Below are 26,611 nucleotides of genomic sequence, written 5' to 3' on the forward strand. Positions count from 1 at the left end.
TGTTAAAACTTTAAATGTTTAAATGAGTCTCAGGAAAGAAGTCGGTGGATTTTGAGGTAAGAGTTTAAAAAAAACACAACAGTTTAGTTTTAGTCCTCCCAACAAAAACATGACATTTACAGATATTTATTTCTGAGTTGTCGTCCTGGAGATAAAGCGTCCAATAATAAAACACTCACCTGAACGTGTCGGCCTCGACGAACGCAGGTCTGACTCATCAGTGAGTCCGGCTCCTGTCTGATGGTTCAACCTGCGGCGCTCTGATAACGTCAGCGCTCGCTCAGGCTTGTGTTCGCAGTGCAGGCCTTTAATTTGCCGCCTGTCGCCGAGCCAGTCGGGCTGAGCGACGTTTGTATTGCTGTCGGGCCCCCGGCCCGTCCGTCTTCCCTCCTCCTCTGTGAATCCTGATGAGGCGTCCGGCGGCGCTCGGCCCAACGCGCCGGCCTCCGACTGAAGTGAAATCAATCAGCCCTTCAATCCTTCTCTAAAGGACCATTATCCGGCCCCGCCGGGCCTGTCGGCCTGTCTGCTGCAGGATCTATGACCTGATCCGCCTCGCTCGTTCACACGACAAGAAACCGAACAACGGGAAGCCGAGGAAGGTCGGGATTTAAGGTTCGGACTCGAGCTGTTTAAATCTCAGCAAATAGACTGCAGGATGTTTGAGAGCGACGCCGAACAACCAAACTGGAAACGCTTCAACAAGCAGCTGCTGGCGATGCTTTCAACATCCCTGCCTCCACTTAGTGGCCGCGTGTAAGACTTCAACAAGCACAGAAATCCAAATAATACCAAAAAAAACCAAAACGTGCCTTTCTGGAGTGAGAACGTTTCTTCGTCTGGCTGGTGTTCAGCTCTCCTCCTACTAAAGACTTTAAGTTTGAATTAACAGCAAATATGTTTTAACAGGAGCAAAAATGAGAAAAAACACTGTTATGAACTGTGTAAATGTGATGACATCATGTTTCTGTATCAGCCTGTGATTAAAGGAACAGGACGGGATAATACACTTGATGAATGTGACATGTACTGCAGTACTGGATCTGAATACTGAATACTCTTTGCCTCGCGAGGCTTTTAATGTGAAACATCTGCAGGAAGTGTTCAGTGTTTCATGACTGACTGTGTCTGAACTGTGTGTGTGAAGACTGTTGACACTGTTTTCTGGATTTTTTATGAGTTTTGTAAATCACGGCGCAGTCTGACGGGCGCTGACGGCTAACAGTCGACGCCTCCGTGTCTCCGCAGATCCCTCAGATCAGCTACGCCTCGACGGCTCCGGAGCTCAGCGACAACACGCGCTACGACTTCTTCTCCCGCGTGGTTCCTCCGGACTCCTACCAGGCTCAGGCCATGCTGGACATCGTCACGGCGATGGGCTGGAACTACGTGTCCACGCTGGCCTCCGAGGGGAACTACGGCGAGAGCGGCGTCGAGGCCTTCGTCCAGATCTCCAGAGAGTCAGGTAGGAGGCTTCGAGAGCGGGGACGTTCAGTCAAACCCCGCAAACACTCAAACATGTGATGTGTGTGACGCAGGACAGGCGGGACGAGCAGCCGCCGCGGTTTTTAAGCTGCTGCTCGTTTAAGTCGCTGTAGTCCTGCTCGACGTCTGCTGACGGCTGAACGGGAGGAGAGGTCGTGTAATTCAGTGGTCCCCAACCTTTTCTGTACCATGGCCCAGTTTAATGTCGACAATGTTTTCACGGCCCAGGCTAAAGGTGTAGCAGATAAAAGCAACATCGCCGGTAGCGATAAATCCATATTTTAAAAAGGATTCCTGACACTGCCTGTTCGGAGCTTTCCCTTTTTTAGCAGGTGTCGGTTCCTCTTCCGTCCCTTCATTGGACCGTTTCCCCTTTGCAAAAAATGTTTCTAAAGAACTTTGTTTGTTGTTCATTTTGTTTGCTTGGGATTTAATTTAGCGGGATATATCACGTGACTGATGGTGTCGTCAAGCGAGACGGATGTAACAGAGAGAATCCGGCCACTTTTCAAAATAAAACGTCATTAAGACTCGAAAAATAAATCAAGCAAATTATGTGAAAAAACAAAATAATGGAAATTATTTTTTCTTTCTGTGCGGCCCAGTACCAAATGACCCACGGGTTGGGGATCAATGGTGTAATTGACTCTTGATATAATTACAGCAGAAGTCGACCATGTTTTTCTCCTCGGCTGGTCGCTGTGAGGTAATCAGACCCGGCGCTCGCTGATTGAAATGTTATCGCACCCGGTCGAGCTGCGACATTAATTAGAATGTATGAAGCGTGTTGAAATCCATCAGCGGTAACATGTATGTTGGAGATCAGCGGTGTGTGTGTGTGTGTGTGCGTGCGTGTGTGTGTCTGTGTGTGTGTGTGTGTGCATAAAGTGAAGATCATAAGAAAAACAACTGAACTTTAAAAACATTAAAACCAGAGATGGAATATACATGAAGTACATTTACTTCAGTATCTCCATTTTATGCAACTTTATACTTCTCCTCCACCACACGTCGGCGGGAAACAGGTTTAGTCACCAGTTGTAAGAGACTGTATGTTTTTAATTAATGTATAATCAGTTAATGCATTCAATTTGCCAGCCGTATGTATATAATATAGTGTGACTGAACTCTAATGAGCATCATGTTGCAGCTCATGTTTCAAATCCTTCAGACATGAAAGTCCAGTTTCAGCCGTGACTTCAGTTCACAGTACGACAAAACAGAAACATAACATTCAAAACGCAATTAGCTTTTTCACCTCCTGCCCACCACGCTCTCTCGTTCTCTCCGTCACTGTAAGCTGCTGTAATACCTGCGTATTTACCTGCGCCCGCCGCACCGCTGTAATCTGTGTGTAAACGGCAGCAGCGGCAGTGATCGTGAAGAATGGCTGCGATCGAGGCGTTTAAGAGCTTCAGATTAATAACGAGACGGTGTGCAGAGAGCAGCTGTGGCTCCTCAGCGGGATCAGAGAGCTTTCATCTCTGCTGCTGCTGACACACACGCACACACACACACACACACACACTTTTCCTTCACTTACATAGGCTCGCATTCATTTCCTGGAGACTAACCATAACCATAACCCAAGTCTTCACCCTAAGATTTAATTATTTACGTTATGGGAATTTTATTTTGTCCTCACATTGTGATTGTGAGAAGAGATTTATGTCCCCACAACATGAGTAATACCCATCCGCCCACACACACACACACACACACACACGCTGCTGCACATGGAAATGACTTCATTAGCAGCTCAAAGACGTATTTATATCAACAGGAGTGCGTTCTGATGGTACGAAGCCTCTCAGCTGCTGCAGGAAACACAGGCTGCACAGTTCATGGAGTCACCGTGAGCAGAGGATGTGTTAATTAGAGCTGATAGCTGATTAGCTTTTAATGAGCAGATTTTGGGAAAGCACTTCTTGGTTGAGTATACAGTTATCTTGATTAAATTATCTTGCATTTTATCGCTACCCAGCAGAAGGGGGCTCATTACGCCGACCTTTTCAGCACGTGTATTTGTAAGGCAGCTTTGTTGCACCGGTCGTATCTGTTTGCAGGTCTTATACTGCTGTCAGTGTCAGAAATGTTGTATATAGCCTTCAGAGGGCGCTGTGTGAAGTCGCCTCGGTCGGGTCTATCAGGTCTACAGGTTTGGAGTTAGAAAAGAGTGACTCTGTGTTCAGCTCACGGCTACATTAGCCACTACTAGCAACACTCCCAGCTCTCCAGCAGTTGAAGGAGGAGGACAAACCGTCTGTTTATCCTTCTGCAGGGCTCAAGGACATTGAGGCGTTTGATTTGTTTGATTTGTACTTGAACTTTGATTTCTGGCTGTGCGTTTAGGGGTTAAAGCGTAGCGATGGAGCCTGTATGCACACAGCTGCTGCAGGTAGAGACGAGGCTGTAGCTGCTGCAGGTGGAGACGAGGCTGTATCTCCTGCAGGTGGAGAGGAGGCTGTAGCCGCTGCAGGTGGAGACAAGGCTGTAGCTGCTGCAGGTGGAGAGGAGGCTGTAGCCGCTGCAGGTGGAGACAAGGCTGTATCTCCTGCAGGTGGAGAGGAGGCTGTAGCTGCTGCAGGTGGAGAGGAGGCTGTAGCCGCTGCAGGTAGAGACGAGGCTGTAGCCGCTGCAGGTAGAGAGGAGGCTGTAGCTGCTGCAGGTGGAGAGGAGGCTGTAGCCGCTGCAGGTGGAGACAAGGCTGTAGCCGCAGCAGGTGGAGACGAGGCTGTAGCTGCTGCAGGTGGAGACGAGGCTGTAGCTGCTGCAGAGATGCCACAGACTGGCAGCAGAGCTGTGACTGTTTAGCTTGGCCTGCCGGTGTTTTCTCCTACATGCTTGTGATACTGGTTCAGAGCGCTGAGAGCGAAGAAAACATGAAGCGAGATGAAAGAAAGGCTCAGTTATCTTCTGCTTTTCACTAACACACATCTAACAAAGAGATCTGCAAACCATCTGCTCAGTGCAGCCCCCGCTCTGTGAATAAAAGGCTGTAAACACAGTTGCTATGGGGAATATAATTAAAACACAATATGTGGTGATATAATACTGGTGCAGTGGCGGAATGTAACCAAGAATATTTGCTCAGGTATGAAAGTATAAATTCCAGGTACTTGTACTTGTTTTTCCTTCAGACGTCGCAGCGGTGAAACTTCAGGCAGTTTCATTTAGTTTAAACGAGGAGTGATCACAAAACCTGCAGCATTTCAATAACCGCACACTCAAAGCTCGGCCCCGTCATTGGATTTGAACTGAACTCTGTGTGTCTGTTCGGGAGGGGGCACAGGATGTCTCCACTGAGTGAAAGGTGCACTGATCAATATGGCGCTTCAGATTTTCAGATTTGAGTTAATACTTGCCTCCAGAGCATGCACATTTAAATTGATGAAATTCTCTTGGCTGGGTGTTGAGGTGCGTGTTTTTAGCGTTTGTGGTGCCCCCCATGAGTTGAAAAGCTTTTTGGTTGGTGGCGGCCATGTTTTTTGCCTTATCCCTCTCATTTATAATAGAAATGTGTTTCTCAGTTAAAAATGTGACTTAAGCTTTCACGCCGGATGCCAACCCTGATGCAACACCCCCCCACCCCATTTATTCTAGAAAAACCATCTGAAGCACAGTGATTGTTGTTCTCTATCAGGAAGTGAATGAAGGAACGTTACCTCGAGCCATTCAGTCCATTTTCTATAATTAGGAGGCGAGGTAGAGGAGAAACTAACGCGGTTTACAAAATGCAGAGGTAGTCTAGGATAGAAGGAGGTGGTAAAGGACAAGTTGAAGAACGTGCAGGAAAGAAACGTAGGGGCAAGAGGTGGAAATGAGACACACGTGAAGGAGAAGATGTTGAATGGAAGTGAATAATAAGAGGAGAAAGGAAGAAGTGGGGAAGGAAAGAGACTATAGTAGAGGAAAGGAGGAAAAGAGTGTGGGAGGTGGAGGAGAAGCAGTGGAGGGAGTAGAGTAAAGGGGGAATTAGTGGAGAGGAGGAGGGACTGAATGGAGGATGGATGTAAAATACAAGGAAGTTGTAAAGAAAGAAGTTAGAAAATGAAAGGAAGTCACAAAGGAGGGGAAGAGGTAAAGGAGAGACATTAAAGGAAAGAAAAGGGTGTGTGGAGAAAAGGAGGAGGTGGAAGAACAGGATATTAGGATGCAATAAAAGAGGTGATGAACAACATGTAGTGATGAAGGGACAAGGTGGAGGAGGGAGATGAGGAGGTGGAAGAGGCAAGGAAGTGGTAGAAAAGGATGGAGAAGAAAGAGAAGCTGCAGTCAAACAAAAACTGTAAAAGAGAAAAGGAGGATATGGGAGAGGAAGTGGAGAAGGAAAGGAGTTAGTAAAAGAGGAAACAAAGAGAAAAAACAAATGCTGAAAAGGAAGCATGAAGTAAAAGAGAGGGAGAGAAGGAATAGGAGGAGGAGGAGGAAGTGATGAAGGGGAACGTAGAGGAAGAGAAGGAAAGGAAAGAAGGAATTTGTGAGGAAATAAGATGTAATGGATGAAGCGAGGAGAGAGGAGGAGAGAGGAGGAGGAAGGGAAGAAGTGGAGGAGGTAGTAAAGAAAGTGTGAGAGAAGGAAAGGAGGAGGTGGTGGAGGAAAGGAGCAGATCCTCAGTGATAGGAGGAAGTACGTCTGTGAGGTCACGTCCTGCGTCCTCTGATCCAGCTGTTGTAGATGTTTGTCACCACGGAGACCTGCTGGTGGCTGCATCATGTAACGCAGGATCCCTGCGTCACGAAGCCCGTCTCCATGACAACAGCTGGAGGTCTCCCTGCAGCGTGCCGAGCGGCTCGGCGACAGACGGATGAAAACACCGTGACCTCCCCCCGAGCCGAGCCCGTCGGCAGGTTAAGGTGCGTGTTAACCAGTAGGGGGCGGGGCTCTGAGACAGCCGACAGGTGGATCGAGATGCTCGACATCAGTGATGTCACCATCATGTCGTCTGGGCTGCTGGGAGATTGTTTCACAGCGACTCTGAGAGGAGTGACTCACTCCACCTTTAACTGAACGCAGATAAACGATATGAGCGTTCGAGCGTGTTTATTGGATGTCAGAGATAACGCAGCGAATACCCACAGAGCGAAGCTGCATAAAAACCAAGCAGCTCATTTATTCTTCATCATCATGGTTACCTGTTTCGATCTAAACGCAGCCATTGTTAAATCTCAAACATCCTGATCCTCTCCAGCACGCCATCGTTTTGTTCCTGCTCGCCTCTTTTCACCCTCCAGATGAAAACCAGCCGCTCGGAGCATCGACCCAGCTCGCGATCAATCGCCGACACCTGGACCAGAACCCCCGCGGCGGCTCGCTTCCTGTCTCAGAGCCGCGGCCAACTTTCCACGTGCTTTGTTTCCGTAATGAGCCGGACCGAGCTGAGCCGTGCTGGTCTGTGCTGGGCCAGCTGGCACATGACAGCAGAGTTTCCCGGGGAGCAGAGCAGCGACCTCATTGGCAGACGGAAGCTGTCACAGATTAAAGGAGCATTTACATAATGTCACCGCAGAGCGAACCGAGTCTTCCTCATTCCTGGAAGCTCCTCGTCTGAACTGCCGCCGATCGCACTTCACCAGCACTGTGTGGGAAATATTAAAACGTCTTTCAGTGATCATTTCCCCGGCCGGGTAATCCTATCACCCACAGATTAAATATCTCTTCTTGTCCGTCAGCCTTTGAAGTCTTTGAAGTCTGTCTGCCATCAGCTGCAGGGTTTTACCTCCGAGGCCTGAACTCCAGAAGGCTCCGACCTTCTGCACGCTCAGCTGAGTCACCGCCACCGCCGCCGCCGCCGCCATGGCCACCGCCACGCGACACCTTCGGCTGCTTTATGTTGGGTTTATTTTGAAGAACATGGACAGGAAACATCCCATCACCTCCATCGCTGCAAACTCTTTCCATCGTCGTCTCTCAGAGCCTTTGAGCCAAAGTGTTGGTTCACTGCTGTTTCTAACTGAGCTGCTCTCGGCTGTAGAGAAGAGTTATCAAACGATAAATAACTGATTTTTTCACTTCCTAAGGATGTGATTCAAGTGAAAAATAAATGTTAATGTGGTTTCCAGTGGAAACTTTGAAAGGAGAGAATAACACTTTCTATTTTTTACAGAACAGCAGATGTCACAATGTCAGTTCTAGCCTTTCTGAAAATAAGTTTGTGGGTGTCAGGCCGGGACTCAGATCAGGACTCAGACACAGAGATGTCACACACAGAGATTTATTCAGGCAACCAAGTAACCTCTTCGCTTCGTGCCAAACAAACAGGCTATGAAACATATACTAGAATGAGTACAGGGAATCACTAACAAATATATATATATATGCACGAGAATAAACAAGATAACAGAAAACGCTCTAAATGAGGCTAAGAAACAAATCTCTATGGTTATGAAATTAGAAAACAAAAACGTTCCCGAAGGAGGATGAACACAATGGCTATGAAATGATATACTCAGCAGCAAAACGAATCGAATTAGAAACACTACCAAAACAAAATACACTCCTAAAAAAGTGGAGGAACAAGCTTCTAACTAACAAAACAAGCAAACAGAAAATCACTCGTAATCGAGGAAAAGAATTCGGCTAAGCTATGAGTATGAAAAGGAAAACAGAAAACTAGATTATCAAAGTTACAAACAAAAAACACTCACGAAGAGGAACAAAGGCTTAAAGAATTAATGCTGTGGCGATGGGCAAAACGGGCTCGGGTGAATCGACCTTCGGACTAAGACACACTGGCACAAGACAAGGGAGAGGCAGACTATTTAACACGTGGAGGGTAATCAGGGACAGGTGGAGACAACAGGTGATCGGGGCGGACACACGGGACACACGAGGAAGGGCAAGTGCTCTGAAACGAGAGGAGAGTTAGACCTTCAAAATAAAACAGGAAATGACAAGACAAAAACCCCAAGACGACACAGACCTCACCACGGTTTGACAGTGGGTTAATAACCTAAACGCAGTCTGTACAGCACACGTGCAGCGCGGGCTGAAGGGAATGTCTTTAGGTTTCAGGATTTAGTCAAAAATCAAGTTTGAGTGAAACTCATGTCTGCGCTTGAGTCAAAGTCAGAGGAAGTCTGTGGAAGAGTCGACAGACATGCTAGGCTGCACTAGCTCAGTGCTAACAGTGACGATGCTAACATGCTGGCAAGTATGTTAGTTATTAACTTTTATTAACATGCAAATTACCACCAAGCACAAAGGGATGCTGATGTTGATGTGAATACTTTTTAGCTAATTGGTCATAAACCATAAATATTTTTTAATTTAATTTTATTTACTTTAATAATCCCAAAACTGAGAAATTATTCTCTGCATTTAACCCATCACTGATTCACTGAAACACACACATGCACCATGCACCATGCAACATGCAACATGCAGTGAAACACACAGGAGCAGTGGGCTGCATTCAAGCGCCCCGGGGAGCATATTGGGGGGTTAAGTGCCTTGCTCAAGGGCACATCAGCCGGCTAATGGAGGGGGAGGGGATACTCCACCACACCCAAATTTTTCTGCCAGTCCGGTGAGGGAATCGAACCTCGACCTTCCGATCACGGCTGCACTGTCTGTCGAATCATCAGTCTATCAAACAGGCGTTTCACTAAAAATCAAAGATGTCAAAATGCTGGTGGCGCTAGAGCTAACTTCACAGGATCACCAAAGTCATTAAGGTTCATCCTCTGGGAACCCTGAACGTCTTATATTTCAGTGTGGACCAAAGTGGTGGACGGACCGACCACAGAGCTGCAAGCCGCTCGCCTGGCGGACAACGAAACACGACACTGCAAAATACTTTTTGTCAAGAGGCGGTTAAAAGTATAAAAGCAACAGAAAATCGTGTTCCAGCCTGGAGGCGGAGGTGAGGAGACGTGGCCTTCTGGATAATCGCGTGAAACAGAAATACTCGTCTCAGTTCAGAACGCCAGCGTCACGCTTCTCTAACGGAGGCACGTCTAAACTGCACGTTTCAGCTGGATTCAGAGATGGATGCGGCCTAACGTGGGCCGAAGCCAAAGAGTTTGATTCAAAAAGTGGCGGTTCAAGCTGTGCAGAACTGACACACAGGTTTCTGTTCTGAATCAGGAGGTAGAGGAAGCTGATGAAGCACACACACACACACACACACACAGAAACATTATTAATAAACATCATCAATATTTAAGTTATTGTTCCTGCAGTGCTAACAGCTCTGCTGGACCAGAATTCATTAAGAGGCCTTCAGGGCCTCGTGGTCGTGACCTTCTCTTATCCTATTTTAGACTCTCACCTGTTTTATGTGATGTCATGAAAATGTCCTCACAACTGCTGCAAAAATGACGCGAATATACTTAAAACATAAATGAGCTTACAGCTGATTTGTTATTTATTTATAATATCAATAAAGATTTTGCATAAACCAAATAAGATGAGCCTATAAAATACATCAAGTATTAAAACAGTGGTTTCCAACCCTTTTGGCTCGTGACTCTTCGCAGGAAAACAGTTTAGCTGCGACATGTCAGATGGTTTCATTTCAATATCTGCTCAACACTCAAATTATTATCCAACATTTAATAACTAAAGCAAGGATGAAAGAAAAAGCCCATTTCTCTTCTTTCCTCTTCCATTAATCATCTCACAGCCTCTCAGCTTTACCTGGAGACCCTTTGGAGTCCTTTAACCTTTGATACCTGAAGTACATTTTGCTGATAACACGTCTGTATGTCTGATTGTTATTTAAGTGAACGATCTCAACACTCGTACTACCTCTGCTCAGCTGCTTCACTGGTACATAAAATAATCTTCTAATGTATGCTGCAGGCTTATTTGAACGGCTGAATGGGTAATCATCAAAAAGAATTGGTTTAATAATAGTAATTAGTTCCCATCGCTTTCAATCACCTGTAATGTGCTAACAAACGACACCTTCTTAACGTTAAAGCAGCAATGATCACGACGGAGGATTAGAATTAAATCACTCAAATTTCTGTGATAAAGTTGATCAGAAGCTGCTGCAGCCACATTTTCTTCAGGAAATCTTTCGTTAGTTCAACGTAACACTCATTCAGAAAAAGATCAGTTTGGTGGTGTTGAATGATCCGACTAACAGGAAATACCTGATACATCTGACTGACATCACACACACACACACACACACACACACACCGTCCTGCTGCCACAAACACTCACTACAGCACATAATGTGGATTAATCCGCCGCTGCAAATAGTCCCTAATATTGCAGTGCTGCTGTTTGTTTGGTAGAAAGCTCAGGGAGGGGCTGCTTTCAGAAACCGAGCCTTTGTTTTTTATAACTGAAGCTACAGATGTGTGAGGTGTTCCTGAGGTCTTCAGTAAGAACCAACAAACAGAGCAGGAAGTCAAAGTACTGAGAGACACACTGACAGATTGCTGATTCGGGTCTTTTATATCAGATTTCGTGACAGTAAAATATGACGATGTTGTATTTTTGTCAGTTTTTGGGGTGTTTTCAGAAACAGACAGTAACGGTCTGGTTCTGTTAATGATGATTCAACAAAGCTGAAGTGAAGCATAAGTTTGAACAGTGAGAGAAATCCTCCTCCTGGGTTTTGATCTGTTCCACGAGGGAAGAGACGGGAGAACGGCAGAACTCTCTGATCTCTGACAGAACAAAAACAAACGAGCCGCCGTCTCGCCGCCGTTCGGTCGTGCTGAGAGCTTCCCCGGCGGGAGAACCGGGATGTTCCCGCTCTCTGGGCCGACGGCGGGCCGACTCCTGTTTGAACTCGTATCAGACCGAGACGACGCACCGCCGCCTCCGAAGCTAAATTCAGCTCCTCGGCTGTTAATTATACGTTCGTCTTCAAAACCTACGAGCAGGTGCTGGTTTGAAAGGCTGCGGCGGCGTCTGTCGGGAGCCGCCTCGTGTTTGTTTGTCTCTCGTGTGGCGTTTGGTGTCGTCTTGAGGCTGAACGCTTTGTGACAGTCACAGCTGCTTTGTGACTGGAGGAGCTCTGCGAGGAGTTCAAAAGTTTAAGACCTGGAAACACAACGATGGCGGGATTACATCAGACACGTCATGGAGCGAGCCGTCCGTCCAGAAAAAATATTCAAATGTTACCTGCTTCACAAGATATTCAGGCTGAAATGTAGGGAGCACAGGGAGCATCACGCTGATCCGAGCTGCTCTGTGAGCCACCTGACGTTGTCTTTAGGAAGAATAAATGACTGTAACCAGTAAATTATTAACAAACTGAAGGCTTTTGTATTTTTAATCTTAGAAGCTCGAATCTGAGAGAAATGAGGCTTCAGCATTCAAGGCTTTTTAAAGTTATGTTGAAAGTTTATTGAAAGAGAAGAGTTTTGTAGTTTTTGTACTGTAATCGCAGTTTTTAATATTCAGTTTTTACCCTCTGGAGTCTCTCTGTTCACCAGTGAATCCACTGAACATGTTTTATTAATAGTAGCATAATTTTATTTATATATCATGTGGAGACACGCTGAGAAAACTGGCTGAATGTGCTGAAGTGGGGCTTTCACTCTGTGTCTCATTGATGTCTGCACACCACCCTGATCTGTCATACATGCTTCACTTACACTCGACATGTGCTCAGACTGCATCACAGTGACAGTGATGTTTCTGCTGTGTGTCGGTTTGAACGCTTACAGTTGTGCAGAAACGCTGAAACCATATTTTTTACAACCCGCAGCTGTTCTGTGATTATATTTTGCATGATAATCACTTAAGGTTTGTGTATTTGCATTAGAGGCTGCAGCTGAGACGCAGCTGATCTGTATGCATCCTGGGCGCCTTCTGCCGGAGGGTTTCTGGGCACGTCTGACTGGTAGGAGACTCCAGGGTAGGCCGGGGTGCCTCGTGTGGCCGGGGAGCACCTGGGGATCCTGCAGGAGGATCACCCCCAGAGAGGCAGGAGAAAACAGGTTGATTCAGAACTTTTTGCAGCACCTGGGTCTTTTTTTTTTTTTTTTTTTTTTGTATTTCGGGTTTTTGACAACTTTAAACTCAAATTGATAAAATGAGCTCGTGATTAGAAGAAGGACACGATGCATGTGAGTCAGGACAGTTTAAAAGTTGACATCAAAGACAAAAATTATTGCTTAGAAACTATGTAAAAATGGAATTTTAGTAAATGAACATTTGTCACCTTGAACGCACCGCAGAGGTGGACAGGAAGTGAGCGCTTCAGAAACGATGCAGAAACAGCTGACGGACTGAACGTTTGATGTTTTAATGAAGACAAAGTGTCACAGGAAGCAGAACTCCTCTTCCTCTGGGCCGGGCGGCAGATCTTCCTCTCGTTCAGACGGCTCTCAGTGCAGCAGATTAAATGGAGGCGGTGATGGCGTTGTGTTTTCGCTGACGTTCTGTCGGATCAGTCGCTGTGGAAAAACTCTCCCTCAGAAGTGTGAAAGCTTGCAGGAGATAATCTGCTTTCCTTTCTCTTCTTTCTCTCAGCTCCTCATCCTCTTCCATCTTTCCTTCTGTGCTTCTTTATCCCTGAAACTATTTCTTTCTCTCGCCAATAAGACATAAATACTCTCTGTCTCACCTCACCTGCCTCTGTTAACTTGGTGTTTTTTATTTCTTTCCCTCCACGCTCTGGTCTGTTGTTTATTTCTTTTTCTTTTTTCCGGACAGCAGCCCCCCCCCCTCCCGACCTCCTGCTCTGCATACAGTGTGAGGATGAATATTTCATGCTGAGGGATTCCTTCACCCTTCCTCCCTTGAGGACACATTAACAGAGTAAAATAACTCATCAGTAGTCAGCTGCTCACTCACACATAAAGGCGTCCGTTAGCGGTAGCCAATCGAATGCGGCGAGGTGAGGCCAGACGAGAGAGGAGGTTTGTCAAACCGCTCCAGGAACAGGACTGACCCAGGAAAGATTTGTGTGAAACCAAACAGGCAGTTCTCCTCGTGCTTCTGCTGCGTCTCGCAAACCAAACATGTGATGTCACGCGGTGGAAAAAAAGTGTTGTTCCTCCGTCAGAAATGAAATCTGTGTCTGTTCAGTGACTTTGAAAGTCTGAGAGCAAGAAGGCAGCAGGAGCCTGTCGTCGTTTCTCCGCCTCCCTCGTCCACATCCCTGTAAGACAAAGATCTGAGTCATCAGCACCACCTGAACTACTCCAACTGCCAGATGACCTTGATGAAGGAACACGAAGAGAAAGTCTTCTTTTCATTGACAAACTCTTTGATTATGAAACACCACCAATCACTCAAACTCAGCGTCCTCGCATCACCTCACTGAGCTTCTTCTTCTTCTTTGAAGAGGCTCAGTATCATCGTAATAGGACCGCAGATGCACCACAAAGAAAACATATAGAATACCCCTCAGCTTGGTACGCCTTGGTCCTTTGCAAAATGTGCACACATGCATTTTTGTTTCGGGATTGTAGTTCGGACTCGGCCCGGAAAACCTCTCTGTGTCTCCATGAGTCATGTCACCTCTTCTCACGTGAGTCTCGGTGTTGATGTTGATAACTGTTGTTTCATCGAGAGGACATGAGCTGGGTTTTTCTCCCAAAGCTGCGTCCGTGCTGGAGACCAGCGCTGCTGCTGCTTCACATTAAAAGCTTTCCATCAGCGAAGCAGCAGACTTTTATTGTGAAGAGTTACAGAAAACACGATGTTTTTATCACCGTGTTGATCTGAAACAGATGTGAACTCCCACACATTAAAATTCAGAGTTAGCGGCTGGATTGTCGGTCTTTTGACTTTTGTTGTGATTTAACGTTGTTATTTTCTGTCACTTGTCAGAAGGTGGTGAGGTATGAAACCTCACAGCAGCTCTGCAGCTTCTCGGTGACGCCTCGGTGTCCCTGACAGGAAGTTACAAATCCTAATCTGCAGCCTTTTTGTGGCCTGCAGCTTCAGAGACAAGCTTAAATCAAGGATCCCTTCGTGGACCCTTTTCTTTCTCTGTGTATCTGAGTTGTCGGAGCGAGGGACGAGCTGCGTTCACTGAATACATCATCAGCTCCAATTATCCAGAGCTCGTTAACAATGACGAGGAAGCACGGAGAGACAGATTGAAACGAAGGTTTCTGTTTGTCCGACAGAAGCAGAGTAATGTGTTTCAGCCGCACATCCCAGACTCAAACTGTCTCCTCAAGGGTTCCAATAAAGATCTCAACAAAATGTAAATCAAAAATCTGTTTTGCAACCAGTTTACCGAGAATCTGGGGCTGCTGATTCGTTTCAGGTCTGCAGCTCTGTGCAGGATGGACCGGTGACTGGTTTCCTTCTGCTTCTGTTCGTTGTGCTAAGCTAAGCTAAACACATCTCTGCACTGGATGCGCAGTGATTAAGATCGCTAACATTTGTTAGCTCAAAAGTCTATGTTTCAGTTAAAACAGCTTTAAACAGAACACAGTTTGTGTGTAATAGGTGCACAGAAGCATTTTTGCTGTCAGTTAGCATTAACAAAACCTCGTGATCACTTCGACTCAAACCGACAAACTTTGCTGCAAGCTTTCTTTCCACTTTTGATGATGCTAGGCTAGCAGTTTCCCCCTGCCTCCAGCCTTTGCGCTAAGCTAGGCTAAACACAGCTTTGATCTATCTTATACTTAAGCTACAGAATCTGACAGAAAAGGGGATTTAACCGTAGCGTGCTGTTCTTTTAGCTTCACCTGTTCATCTGAATAAGGGTTAAGGATCCTGGATGTCGAGATTTGAGAGAAGATGTTGTGGAGAGGGCACATTATTTTTAGTCTTCAGGGTTGAAGTTTAACAGAAATTGACTACAGTTATTATCCACTAAAAATAGACAGAGTTTATCGTCAGTTTCTAGTCTTTTGGAGGTCGTGACGTTTATTCAAGCATCTTAATTTAGTGCTGCTTTGCAGAACGCTGTCTTCATCCAGGATGCCACACAGGCCGACACAGAGGCAAAAGCCCACTGCATTGTACTCTGTGTGAGCCCAAACCGGCGTGGTCATGACTTGTGACATGAAGGCCTGACGTGAGCCTTTGTGTTGGGCTACGCCGCCGATCTGTTTCCCGCCGCCGCCGCGCATCAGCTGCCTTTAAAAGAGTTGTGACAGTGTTATGAGTCTTTGTTTCAGCACGTCAGAAACTCCTGAATCAAAGGAAGCGTTTCGCTCCGTCAGCAGACAGCTTCTCCTCCTGAGACGAATGATTTTCACCTCCTGTGACGGACACATGCAACAACCTTGAGAAGACTCGCGCAGGTCCCGCCTGAGTCGCAGCGATGAGCCGTTTCGGTGGATTTCATCACCCGCTCCCACTGCGGGGGGACGGGCCCGCCTCACGCCGCCCTGACGCCTCTTCCAGCCGCCGCAGTGTTTGCAGCGCAGATGGAGGGTGACGAGTGTAATGAATGCGATGCTGCAGGACGCTCGCAGGCTTCAAATGAAGCAGAAAAGCTTCTCAGCTTTGCTTGAAAACATTTTTCTCTCACATGAAGGAGGGGTGACACGTGACCTTAACCTGACACCAGCGCTCTGGTCTGAACCGGTCTGAGCGGTTAGAAATGACACAATCCAGCATCAACACAGGGCGCTTCTCCCTCTGCAGACTGTGCCCCCCCTACTAGCACCTGTGCATGCCAGGAGGCAGCTCTGGCTCTGATTGGTTTCTTCTTATTCGTCCAATTCCCTCCTGTTTGTCAGCGGGTTAGACAGATGTGGAGGCAGGCTGGGAGACACAACCGGCGCCAGCAGACATATGGACCATCACCTTCCTCCTCACCTCCTCATTTGCTTCACTTCTCATATAATGATGCTCTAAATGAGCTCGTTAGAGTTATTAGGTGAAACGGAAACCTGAAGCAAAGTGAACTTTAATGGGGAGAGAAAACTTTGCTGCCATACTTTCTCTGATTCATATTTCAAATGCAGATGAAAAGTTTTCCGGACCTTTAGACAGTTCCTGGTGTCTTTAGTGAAAGTTTGAGATTCATATTTGGACAGTGGAACGTCTCTTCCTCATATCTCTGGCTTGGTTTAAAATGGATTTCATCCTGGAGACAGATTCATTCTGTTCTGTGCTGATAAGCTGGATATTAATAACTTAAAGACAAAGCTCCTGCAGGTCCGTCTACAGCACACTCTCAGCGATCCACCATAAAGACACACACTGTCCTGTCTCTGGGGGGCCGACGTTTGCACCCAGACTCTGGTCCACTCTCTGGCTTTGCTTTTTGTCAAGTTGAAAAATGTCTGGACTGGTGGTCGTCTCGTGCTTCCATCAATGCAGCATGACTTCAGTCAGCAGCTGCAGACATTCAGACTTCCATGTCAAAGCGCGGCGTGGGGGCTCGTTACTGCCTCATTCATTTCATTACACACTGAATTCCAAGACTTTTCCAAAACTTTTAAGGATTTGACTTAATTTTATGACCTTGCAGGCCTGGAAAATGAGAATTTGATCTCCAGTCACTTCCAGGTTCTCCATGACCGTGGGAACCCTGAGAGTTTAGTGTCGTGGTTTTGTTGTTAGTTTTCTTATTTCCTGTTTTTGGTCTTTAACTAACTCGTTAGTCAGTCAGTGTTTCCCAGTGTTTCCCAGTGTTTCCCAGTGTTTTCCAGTGTCTCCCAGTGTCTCCCAGTGTTTTCCAGTGTCTCCCAGTGTTTTCCAGTGTCTCCCAGTGTTTTCCAGTGTTTTCCAGTGTCTCCCAGTGTTTTCCAGTGTCTCCCAGTGTTTTCCAGTGTTTTCAAGTGTCTCCCAGTGTTTTCCAGTGTCTCCCAGTGTTTTCCAGTGTTTTCCAGTGTTTTCAAGTGTCTCCCAGTGTCTCCCAGTGTTTTCCAGTGTTTTCCAGTGTCTCCCAGTGTTTCCCAGTGTTTCCCAGTGTCTCCCAGTGTTTTCCAGTGTTTTCCAGTGTCTCCCAGTGTTTCCCAGTGTCTCCCAGTGTTCTCCAGTGTCTCCCAGTGTCTCCCAGTGTTTCCCAGTGTCTCCCAGTGTCTCCCAGTGTCTCCCAGTGTTCTCCAGTGTCTCCCAGTGTTCTCCAGTGTCTCCCAGTGTTTCCCAGTGTCTCCCAGTGTCTCCCAGTGTTTCCCAGTGTTTCTGGACTCTTGCATTCTGCTTCCCTCTTTGGATTTTCTTTGCCTGCCTCATCTTTGCACAAGCCTTTTGTAAACTGCTGCTCCTCGAAGTCATTTCGTGCCTTTGTGTCCCGCCCCTCGCTTCCTTAATTTCACCGTCTGCACTATCGTGACGTGCAGCAGCTAAACCAGTTTGGTTCAGGTCGGCAGTCCTTCAACATGTTTGTGGTTGATTTCAGGTTTTAGAGGTGAACCCACCGACTCGCAGCAGATAACCTGTCAGGAATGATTGAACTTTGATTGTCAGAGTTGAAAGAAGAGTTTTTGTCTCACTTTCAACAACAAGCTCCTTCCACTAAACCCCCGCCGGTGAAATGCACTGCTCTCCTCCTCATTTGCATATTAAGACACGATGCTGGTTTTGGCAGCCCGGCCTCCCTCTGGCACCACTCGGAGGACTAATAACACTGTAAGCAGTTTCATATGTGGGCCACTGGGTCCGAGCCAAAGCCTGAGCCAGAATTTCTGCTCTGCTTAATAAAGAGCCCAGAGTCTGACGAAAGGAAGACCTTTCACACTGCGGCGCAGAGTGGCCCAGTTCTGACTTTTCTTCTGTGCCGTGTGGATATTTTTAGAGCCGTGTGAAGTTCTGGCCCAAACTTCCCGGGTCTCATCGTATCTGATCCATAGCTGAGCAGCAGAGTTGGACATTAAAGTAGAGCCAGTGTTTCTAGACTGTGCATCCATCACTTTAAATTCTGAACAATGAGTCCAGAAAGAATCCTCCAGTTCAGGAAACTGACCAAAGTCACTGAAAAGGGCTCAACCTGGACAAATCTGAACATTTATGACTGGACTCCGTATTCACAGACAGAACTTCTGTTTATATACAACTAATTTGCATTCATATGTTCTTATATGAGTCGCAGCGAGGTGGTCGGGTGGATGCTGGAGGACTGCGTCACCAGTCCAGGGTCCACGTCCAGACTCCGGACCGCGGTCAGGTTTGGACAACAGAAGCACTTTGGTTACGTTTAGGGAAAGATCGTGATTTTGGTTCAATGTTAAATGTTCTTTCTGAACTTAAAACAGATCATGATCTTTCTGTAAGATTAACCCAGCGCCTCAACACAACCATTAAAAAGTCTGGTTTTTGTGACTTGCGAGGTACTTATTTAACGTTTTCTCGTTATTTTAATAGGAAACATCACAGTGTGCGTAACATTTCCTTAAGTCGTGTGTAAATGTTGAGTAAAACTGTTGGTGACATGTTGTGAAGACGGGTGCAGCCCTGACGCTTCTGTGAAAAAGGTGTTCAGAATTATTAATGTTGATTTGATGTGAATCGAAGTTTTTCCTGAAAGTGGCGTTAGAGGAGACTCACGAAGGCGCCAGGCAGACGCTTTGAAGTTTAAGGGAGATTTCTTGCTTTAAGGTGGACTGAGAGCTTTGTGGGCTTCGCTCGTTTCATCCGTGCATGTGTTACCCAGGAAACCATTCACGGTCTGCTGCTCCGCTGTTCAAAGGCGAGGAATGAAAGCGGCGAGTGGGCACATATGTCCCGCTTCTATCCGTCACTCTGACTCAGTGTTTGGGGGAGGGGTTGGGGGACTTACACAGCGATAAACACTGGCTGCCACTGTGCACTGTTAATTGAAAGGTCAGTGTAAAGGCTTTGCCAGAGGCTAGCTTTAATGATATCTGTTATTACCCATAATTCCATTACTCGGCGAGCCTTTGAATGTTCCGGCCGTGCTTATTTGGTCCACCTTTGAGTTCAGTGACTCCTGCTGCGACTTTCCTCGGCTGAGTTGAAAGTCAAAGTGAAATTGTATTATTTCCTCTCATTGGTCCCTCTGATACGCTTTATTTGATTCCGCATCATTAAAACTGAGTTTGCGTGGGGAAGACAATGAAAAATCCAGCTTTCGAGCTCAGAATGTGTCATTTAGACATAGTGCTAATAAAAAAACATCCTCTCAGCTGGTATAATTCAGAGGTTTACACATTCATACTCAGGCTGCTGCTATAAGCTGCTAAATAGGCTGATTTTTATCTCTCATAATAATCTATCACTTAAATCACAGACAGACCTTCTAATTTCCTGTTTTCTGATCATATTTTGGTAAGAAGTTTTAATTTGCTGTTGGTTTAGACTTGACACGTCCTCCATGTTACCAACTGCGTTGATAATCTCAGTATATGTTAGTAAAATTAAGAAAAAGGCACATCTGTGTAATCTGTCATTGTCTGTGAAAAGAGAGGCGACGCCAGCTTCAACAAAGTTTTTCAACAATGATAACTTAAATGATTCTCGTAAAGAAGAGATGCTGAATGATGAGCTCCAGCTGCTGATGTTCCACTGTCTTTTATAAAAGACATATATAAATATATATATATCTGAGCCTTCAGTGAATTAACTCCTTCGGTTTAGTGCAGCAGCTTCCAGCAGAGCTTAAAGAAAACCCTCATCCTGTTAGAAGCAGCAGGGATTTTCTTATCTGTTCCCAAGAAAAGGGAACATCGTCCCACATTATCACGTCTGTGTGTGTGTGTGTGTGTGTGAGACAGTGCGGTACGTCACAGGGTAAATTGTAGATGGCGGCGTTTCATGCAGGGTCTGTTAAGTGATTATTTCTCACTTTGTCACCCAAAGTTAATCTGGTGGATTCGAGCGCAGCAGGAGAAGCTTCCCCACTTTGTTTTTCCTCCGCTGGACGAACCTCAGCTGAAGCTAAACCTCATTAAAATCATGCCGTGTGTGTCCATCTTTATTATTTCCACATTTATCCGCGGCGGTTCCCTCAGGAGGCGCAGACCTGGTTTGTCACACTCTCCTTGGCTCCCTTTATACGGATAAACGCGTTTGTTATCACACACGGTTCAGTAATAAAATATAATTGAATGCAATCTGGGGCTTTCTGGAATTGTCCAATATCAGTTCTGTGTGGTGATAGGGTGGAAAATTTGCCAGCTCCACACATTTGCTATGTTTTGCCAAACCTGATCATTATGAACCAACGCACAGGCCCGACTGGAGGCCTGTATGTACGTGACAAAGAGAAATGAGATAAGCAGAAGGTTCAGGAGGTGGAGAACCTGCGAGCTAACTGGGCTGTTCTAATGGAAGCTGAAGGTCTGGTTTGTATCCAGGCTGCAGGGTTGGCTGCCCTCGTACCTGGTCTGATGGCTTAATGGACAGAGTGTTGTGTGTCACAAACACCTTTTCCGATGTATAAAATGGCAGATTGTGGTTAACAATGAGTTCCTGTGAGCCGATGATTGAGCCTATGTCCTCATAAACAATCTCTTCACTTTAGCAGGTCCACAAAAATATGTTTCTGAACAAATTTCAGGCAGGAAATAAACAGTCTAGATGCTGAATCTTCACTCAGATCTACAAGAAATAATTTAAAAGCTTGTTTTGACGTTCGGAAGGCGTGCCGGTAACGAGTGACCGTGTGAACCGGCGACTGTGTCTGTGGTCTCCACGTATGTCTTTAATAATATTTGATACATATTTGCCCAAATGTGTAAATTAGACTGTGTCTTCAGCAAGAAGCATTCACCTGTCCTAAAGGTGTGGGAGAAAATATAGATCAGCAGCTCACATCTTTTAAGGAACTTGACACTACTACACAGCCGAACTGGTTGAAAAGGGAGGTCTGAGGGGTCAGAGGGGTCTGAGGAGGAGGGTCAGAGGGGTCTGAGGAGGAGGGTCTGAGAGGCCTGAGGATGGAGGTCTGAGGGGTCTGAGGAGGAGGGTCAGAGGGGTCTGAGGAGGAAGGTCTGAGAGGTCTGAGGATGGAGGTCTGAGAGGCCTGAGGAGGAAGGTCTGAGGGGTCTGAGGAGGAGGGTCTGAGGGGTCTGAGGATGGAGGTCTGAGAGGCCTGAGGAGGAGGGTCAGAGGGGTCTGAGGATGGAGGTCTGAGGGGTCTGAGGAGGAAGGTCTAAGGGGTCTGAGGAGGAGGGTCTGAGGGGTCTGAGGATGGAGGTCTGAGGGGTCTGAGGAGGAGGGTCTGAGGGGCCTGAGGATGGAGGGCTGAGAGGCCTGAGGAGGAAGGTCAGAAGGGTCTGAGGATGGAGGGTCTGAGGGGCCTGAGGATGGAGGTCTGAGAGGCCTGAGGAGGAGGGTCTGAGGATGGAGGTCTGATATGCTGTTTTTATAGTGATTTTTGGGGGTTTTATTGATGTTACAAAGCATATTTTATGAACATGAGAGAAAACAGCACAAGACGTCAGCTGCTGCAGAGGCAGTGTAGGAGGAGGGACACGGACGACCTTTATTTTGAAGGGCTGTTGAAAAATTCAGGGCCATAGCTCAATTGAAAACAATTAAAACCCATCAATGAGCCACACTGTCGCTCTCGCATCCATCCTCTAGAGGCACAAGCAGAGATCGAGGAGTTAAAGACGTCACAGAGCAGCAGGAGAATCATCAGTGTTGTTCAACAGACAGATGATTGGCAGATGTTAAAGGGGGGTTAGTTGCCTGCTGTAAGATCCACAGTGTAGCTGTCAGTGATATCTGATGCAACAACAGCGCATGGTTGTGTATCAACAGAGACGCCCTTCAGTCTTTCATAGAATATAAATAACCAGCGCGCTTCTGAGCAGGAATCATGTCAAAGATGTTCTGAGGGAAAATCCAGTGATTTAAATTGCCCCAAATGATGAAGAATCTGTCAGTTTATACTAAAAACACTCCACAGAAGATTAAAAATATACATAAAGATGCATTTAAAATAAAATAAAATAGAAAAGAGGATCATTCAGACTTATTACAACTTTTCATCCAACATTTTAATCACTAATAATAAGACTGAACTCACAAAGTTAATTTCTGTGATCTGGAAACACTGAAACAGAACTACAAAGAGGTCTGATCGAGAAACACGAGCAGTACAATCAAAGGCTTTTATTTTGGTGAGTGTGGCTGATAGAAATGACTAACAGAATACCAAAGTGAAATATTTCCACACCGCCAATGTGACAGGACGTGACATCAAATCATAGAAAATATGTGAAGATCTCAGTAAAATCAGTTAATTAGAAACCGGCAGACTGAAATATCTCCACAAATATATGGATGGATCAAGACTGTGTTTTGTACAGACACTCATGGCGCCTAAAGGATGAACTCCAAGATAGATGAAAAAGCTAGAAAAGTGTGTTTGAGGAAATAAAAGAGGACATCATCATTTCCAGGGCAGTGACAGCAGCATTCAGCCACTCGTGTGAAGATTCATTACAGCTCGTGTTGCTATGTGTTAGCATCTTAGTCTGAACATGTCAGGTCCCAATATTAACTCCTCACACTGAGGTGAACATTATCTCACACTCTGTACTCTGCAGAATCATATTTGCATACAAATGAGAGATTTAGCGAGCAGCTTGCTGCAGCAGCACCGAGTGCTTTCAAATTAAAATCTCCACTCCGGAGCAGATATCAGGTGCTGCACAGGAGCAGACGGGCGGATGAGCGGACGCCGTTTAAACACAAAGGAAAGCTGAAAACAATAAGGTCGAAGAGGAGAGGCAGCGCAAGTCGTTTAGCTGCAAATGAAAAAAGACGCTTCAGATGTCAACAAACGCGACACAAAGACTTCAGAGTTTAAAAACGGGGTTTGAGCAAACATGTAGCTGCTGATGCTAAAAGTGCTGTAAAGTGTTTTTGTTGTTACAGCGTCTTTCAGTTTTATTGTCATTTACGTCTGTCCGTATGTGTCAAATACCTGCCAAACGTATCACCCTCAGCTACGCTTACTGAACGCCAACATGCTAAACTAAGATGGCGACAATAACGAACATAAACATCAGCACGTTAGCACTGCCACTCTGAGCACGTTAGCAGTTAGCACTGAGCTGCTAATGTGGCTGCAGGCCTCTACTCATTTCTCTGTCTGATAAGTCAAATCGGCCGACAGCAGGCGCTAATAATCACACTGACGACGGCTTACTTCTATTCAAGTGTCCCAGTAAGTCATGGCGGTGTGACAGAGAGCCAGCACGCACAACACCAGGACCCTGAAACCGAAGCAACTAGATGGAACTCAGCCATCGCTGACTTTGTTGTTCACACCGGCGCTTTTCCTGCAGCGACAAGGACGAAATGTGTTCTGTGACAGAAGCCTGTCGTGGACGAGGTTGTTTGGTGTCTGATAGGCCTGCAGACTGACGGGTCTGTCGCTCAAAGTAGATTCCCTGCATTGCATTTCATGTCTCACCTGCACCTGAAACGACACACCCCCCCGAACACAGACTCATGGCGCTTGAACACACGCTGACAGGACAACAGAGCTTAGCAAATGCTAATGTTAGCATTTGAATGTGCAAGTTTTCGATGGAACAATAATTGTCTCACACACACACCTTTCACCTTTCACCTTTCACCTCACGGTGCACCCCCTGACCGTCGTCTCCCACCAGCTGTTATTTGTGGTTTTGAAATTAACGACCGTCAAGTGTCAAGAAAACCGGGATTAAGTTGAATGAGTGAAAAAAGCTGTCTGTCTGAGATGTGAGATGATAATGCCGCCATCGTGCTCTCAGCAGCCTGACCTTCAAATCTTCAAACATATAATCCCCGACCCCCCCCCCAACAAAAGGGCCTGTACGAGAGAGATGCTGCAGCTCCAATCCGATGGCCTGGTGGGCCTGTGTAATGTAGAGATGAGCTCACAGTGGAATCAATTTTCCTCTGAAAGCGTCTGATTGGAGCCGTGTCTCGGGGGAGAGGCTGTGGACGCCTCTCAGCTCGCCGTGGACGGCGTGATGATGATAATGGCAGCAGGGTCTTAAATGTTTTTATCTCCATCCTTTTGGCCCGAAGCCTCTGAGAGCAGCCTGAACAGACAAGAGGTGAACTCACACAGCTCCTCTTTCTTCAGGGAGATAAGACTCTGTGACGTTTCTCTTATATAGAGACTTCACAGCAGCTCGAACAGTGAAGTAACGGTAAGCCTTCATCGTACAGGTCTCTGATTTCTTAATAATTTCCTCTGAAGCTTCCTGGAAAGATTTAATTTAACTTACAGGAACGTTTTGTTTGAAAAAGAAAACATTCAAACCCAAGAAAATATGAATTATCAGTCATTTATTATTGGCTGCGACTAACCATTACTTTCATTATTAATTAATCTGCCCTTTCATTGAGTCACAGTTTCCCAGAGGCCAAAGTGACGTCCTCAGATTGCTTCTGTCCTCAGTCCAAACCCCGAAGACTCTTCATTCACGATCATACATTACAAATAAAAGCAGCAAATCCACTGAAGAAGCTGCGACCAACAAATGTTGGTTACTGACATATAGAAGATGGATTTCTGTAGAATAAGAACAGATATTCGAGCTGCCCACAGGTGGATCCGTCTGACTCTAGTGATCCCCTGATTTTCTCTGTCGCGTCGCCATGAGGTCCACATTTGTGGTTTTAATTGAAATGGCTCAGTAACTATTGAATTGATAAAATCTGTGTCCCCCCCAGGATGAATTGTAACTGCTTTGATGATCCTCTGACTTTTCATCAGGTCAAAATTTTTCAACACCAAGGTACCTGCAAAGCCAATGACACGCATCAGCCTCAGGTGTAGCTACTCTGCATTCAGTGCTAATTAACAATGCTAACATGCTAAGATGGTGAACGGGGGAAGACATTACACCTGCAGCATGTTCACGTGCTGACGTTAGCGTTAGCTCAGATCACCCTCCGAGAGCCTCAAAGTCAAACTAAGTCAAACTTTGACGAGAAAATGCCCAAAATTTAAGCCGGCGTCTTTGTGTTTTAGTTTTTTCACGATGAAAGAGCCAATTAAGTCGGAACGGCTCACGCTCAGAGGTTCGGTTCCTCTGCAGCCTCCATGACACAAAGTTCATCTTCAGAACTGCCCCGGGGACAGCGCTGCAGGAACAATATCACAAACTTCAGGTGTTTTCAGTGAGTTTAGACGAGAGTTTAATGCTGAGACATCCACTTTGATTACTGAAGCGTGAAGGGAAACCGGCTGATTGCAGCAGTGCAGAACAGGAAGCAAAACAACCAATCAAAACATGAGAGGACATGATAATAATAATATAATAATAATAATAACAATAATAATAATATAAGAATAATGATAATTAATAATAATAATAATGAATAAAAGAGTGATCCAGAAGAAAACCATCAGATCAAAGTCTTCTGCTGTCATGTGAAAATCTTCTTTTTCTGCATATTTGCTACGTCTTGAGAGGTGAAGAGTTTGAAAGACATTTATCTGGGAGGGGCTGATGAAAGACAATGTTCAGATGCATGATGGGAAATGCAGGATCCAGTGTTTTTGGGATGAAACGACAGGACAGCACTTCGTTTGTGCACCTTTTATCCTCCTGCTGCTCCTTCTTCCCTCTCTCCTCTCCCTCTACTCTGTGCTCCTCCTCTTCCTCACCCTGAAGGTGCATTCACTTACTACGAGCCCTCTCTGGAACAATCAGCCTGATGTCAGATGTACAGCCACTGTGGCGTCTTTTAAAACCTTAAGACCTTCAGGTTCTCTCAGGTCTGTGGTTGTGATGTGCCAAACACTTGAATTTGACTTCCTCTTCTTTCTTCATCTCTCTCACCCTGAAGACAGAACAAAGCAGATCGAAGCGATCTCGACTGAAAGCCTGTTGCTTTTCTTCTTCTTCCTTGTTCTTTGAGGAACATCAGTATCAGATTATTCTGTTTTCTCTGTATATCTCTGTATTGTTGCAGTAAATGCTGCATGAAGGAATCCCTCTCATCCAGCGTCATTAGTGAGATGTTAGTGATAATTTGACAGCATTTAGCTTCTGGCGGCGTTAATCACCCCCCCTCCCCCCGACCTTTGTTTCAGTGACGGCAGATGAAAGTTTAATGATCCCTGTGAACAAGATAAGAACAAGACAAACAGCGAAGACAATTAAAATGTTAAATCCGAGTCACGATGAAGCCCGGAGAGAAAATAATACGAGATGAAGAGGAGTGAAGACGAAGCAGACGTGTCAACATGAACAAACAGCAGAGCTGCACATGAACGATCAGTGTTCACCATTAACTGGCTGAAGGATTTTCTTCAAGACTAAAATATGTCTCATGGATTTTCAATCATGGTCCCCAGAGGACAAATCCTCA

General features: G+C 45.9%; 1 protein-coding gene across 1 annotated transcript in view; it reads left to right on the forward strand.

Annotated features, from left to right (window-relative positions):
• LOC121607607 (metabotropic glutamate receptor 8-like) overlaps positions 1–26,611 on the forward strand; it is a 110,102-nt gene that overhangs the window by 32,303 nt on the left and 51,188 nt on the right. The window contains exon 2 of the mRNA XM_041938512.1: positions 1,249–1,465. Within this exon, the coding sequence (XP_041794446.1) occupies positions 1,249–1,465 (217 nt within the window). The remainder of the gene's footprint in view (positions 1–1,248; positions 1,466–26,611) is intronic.

Source organism: Chelmon rostratus, chromosome 6 (assembly GCF_017976325.1).
Source record: "Chelmon rostratus isolate fCheRos1 chromosome 6, fCheRos1.pri, whole genome shotgun sequence".
Classification (NCBI taxonomy): Eukaryota; Metazoa; Chordata; class Actinopteri; order Chaetodontiformes; family Chaetodontidae; genus Chelmon; species Chelmon rostratus.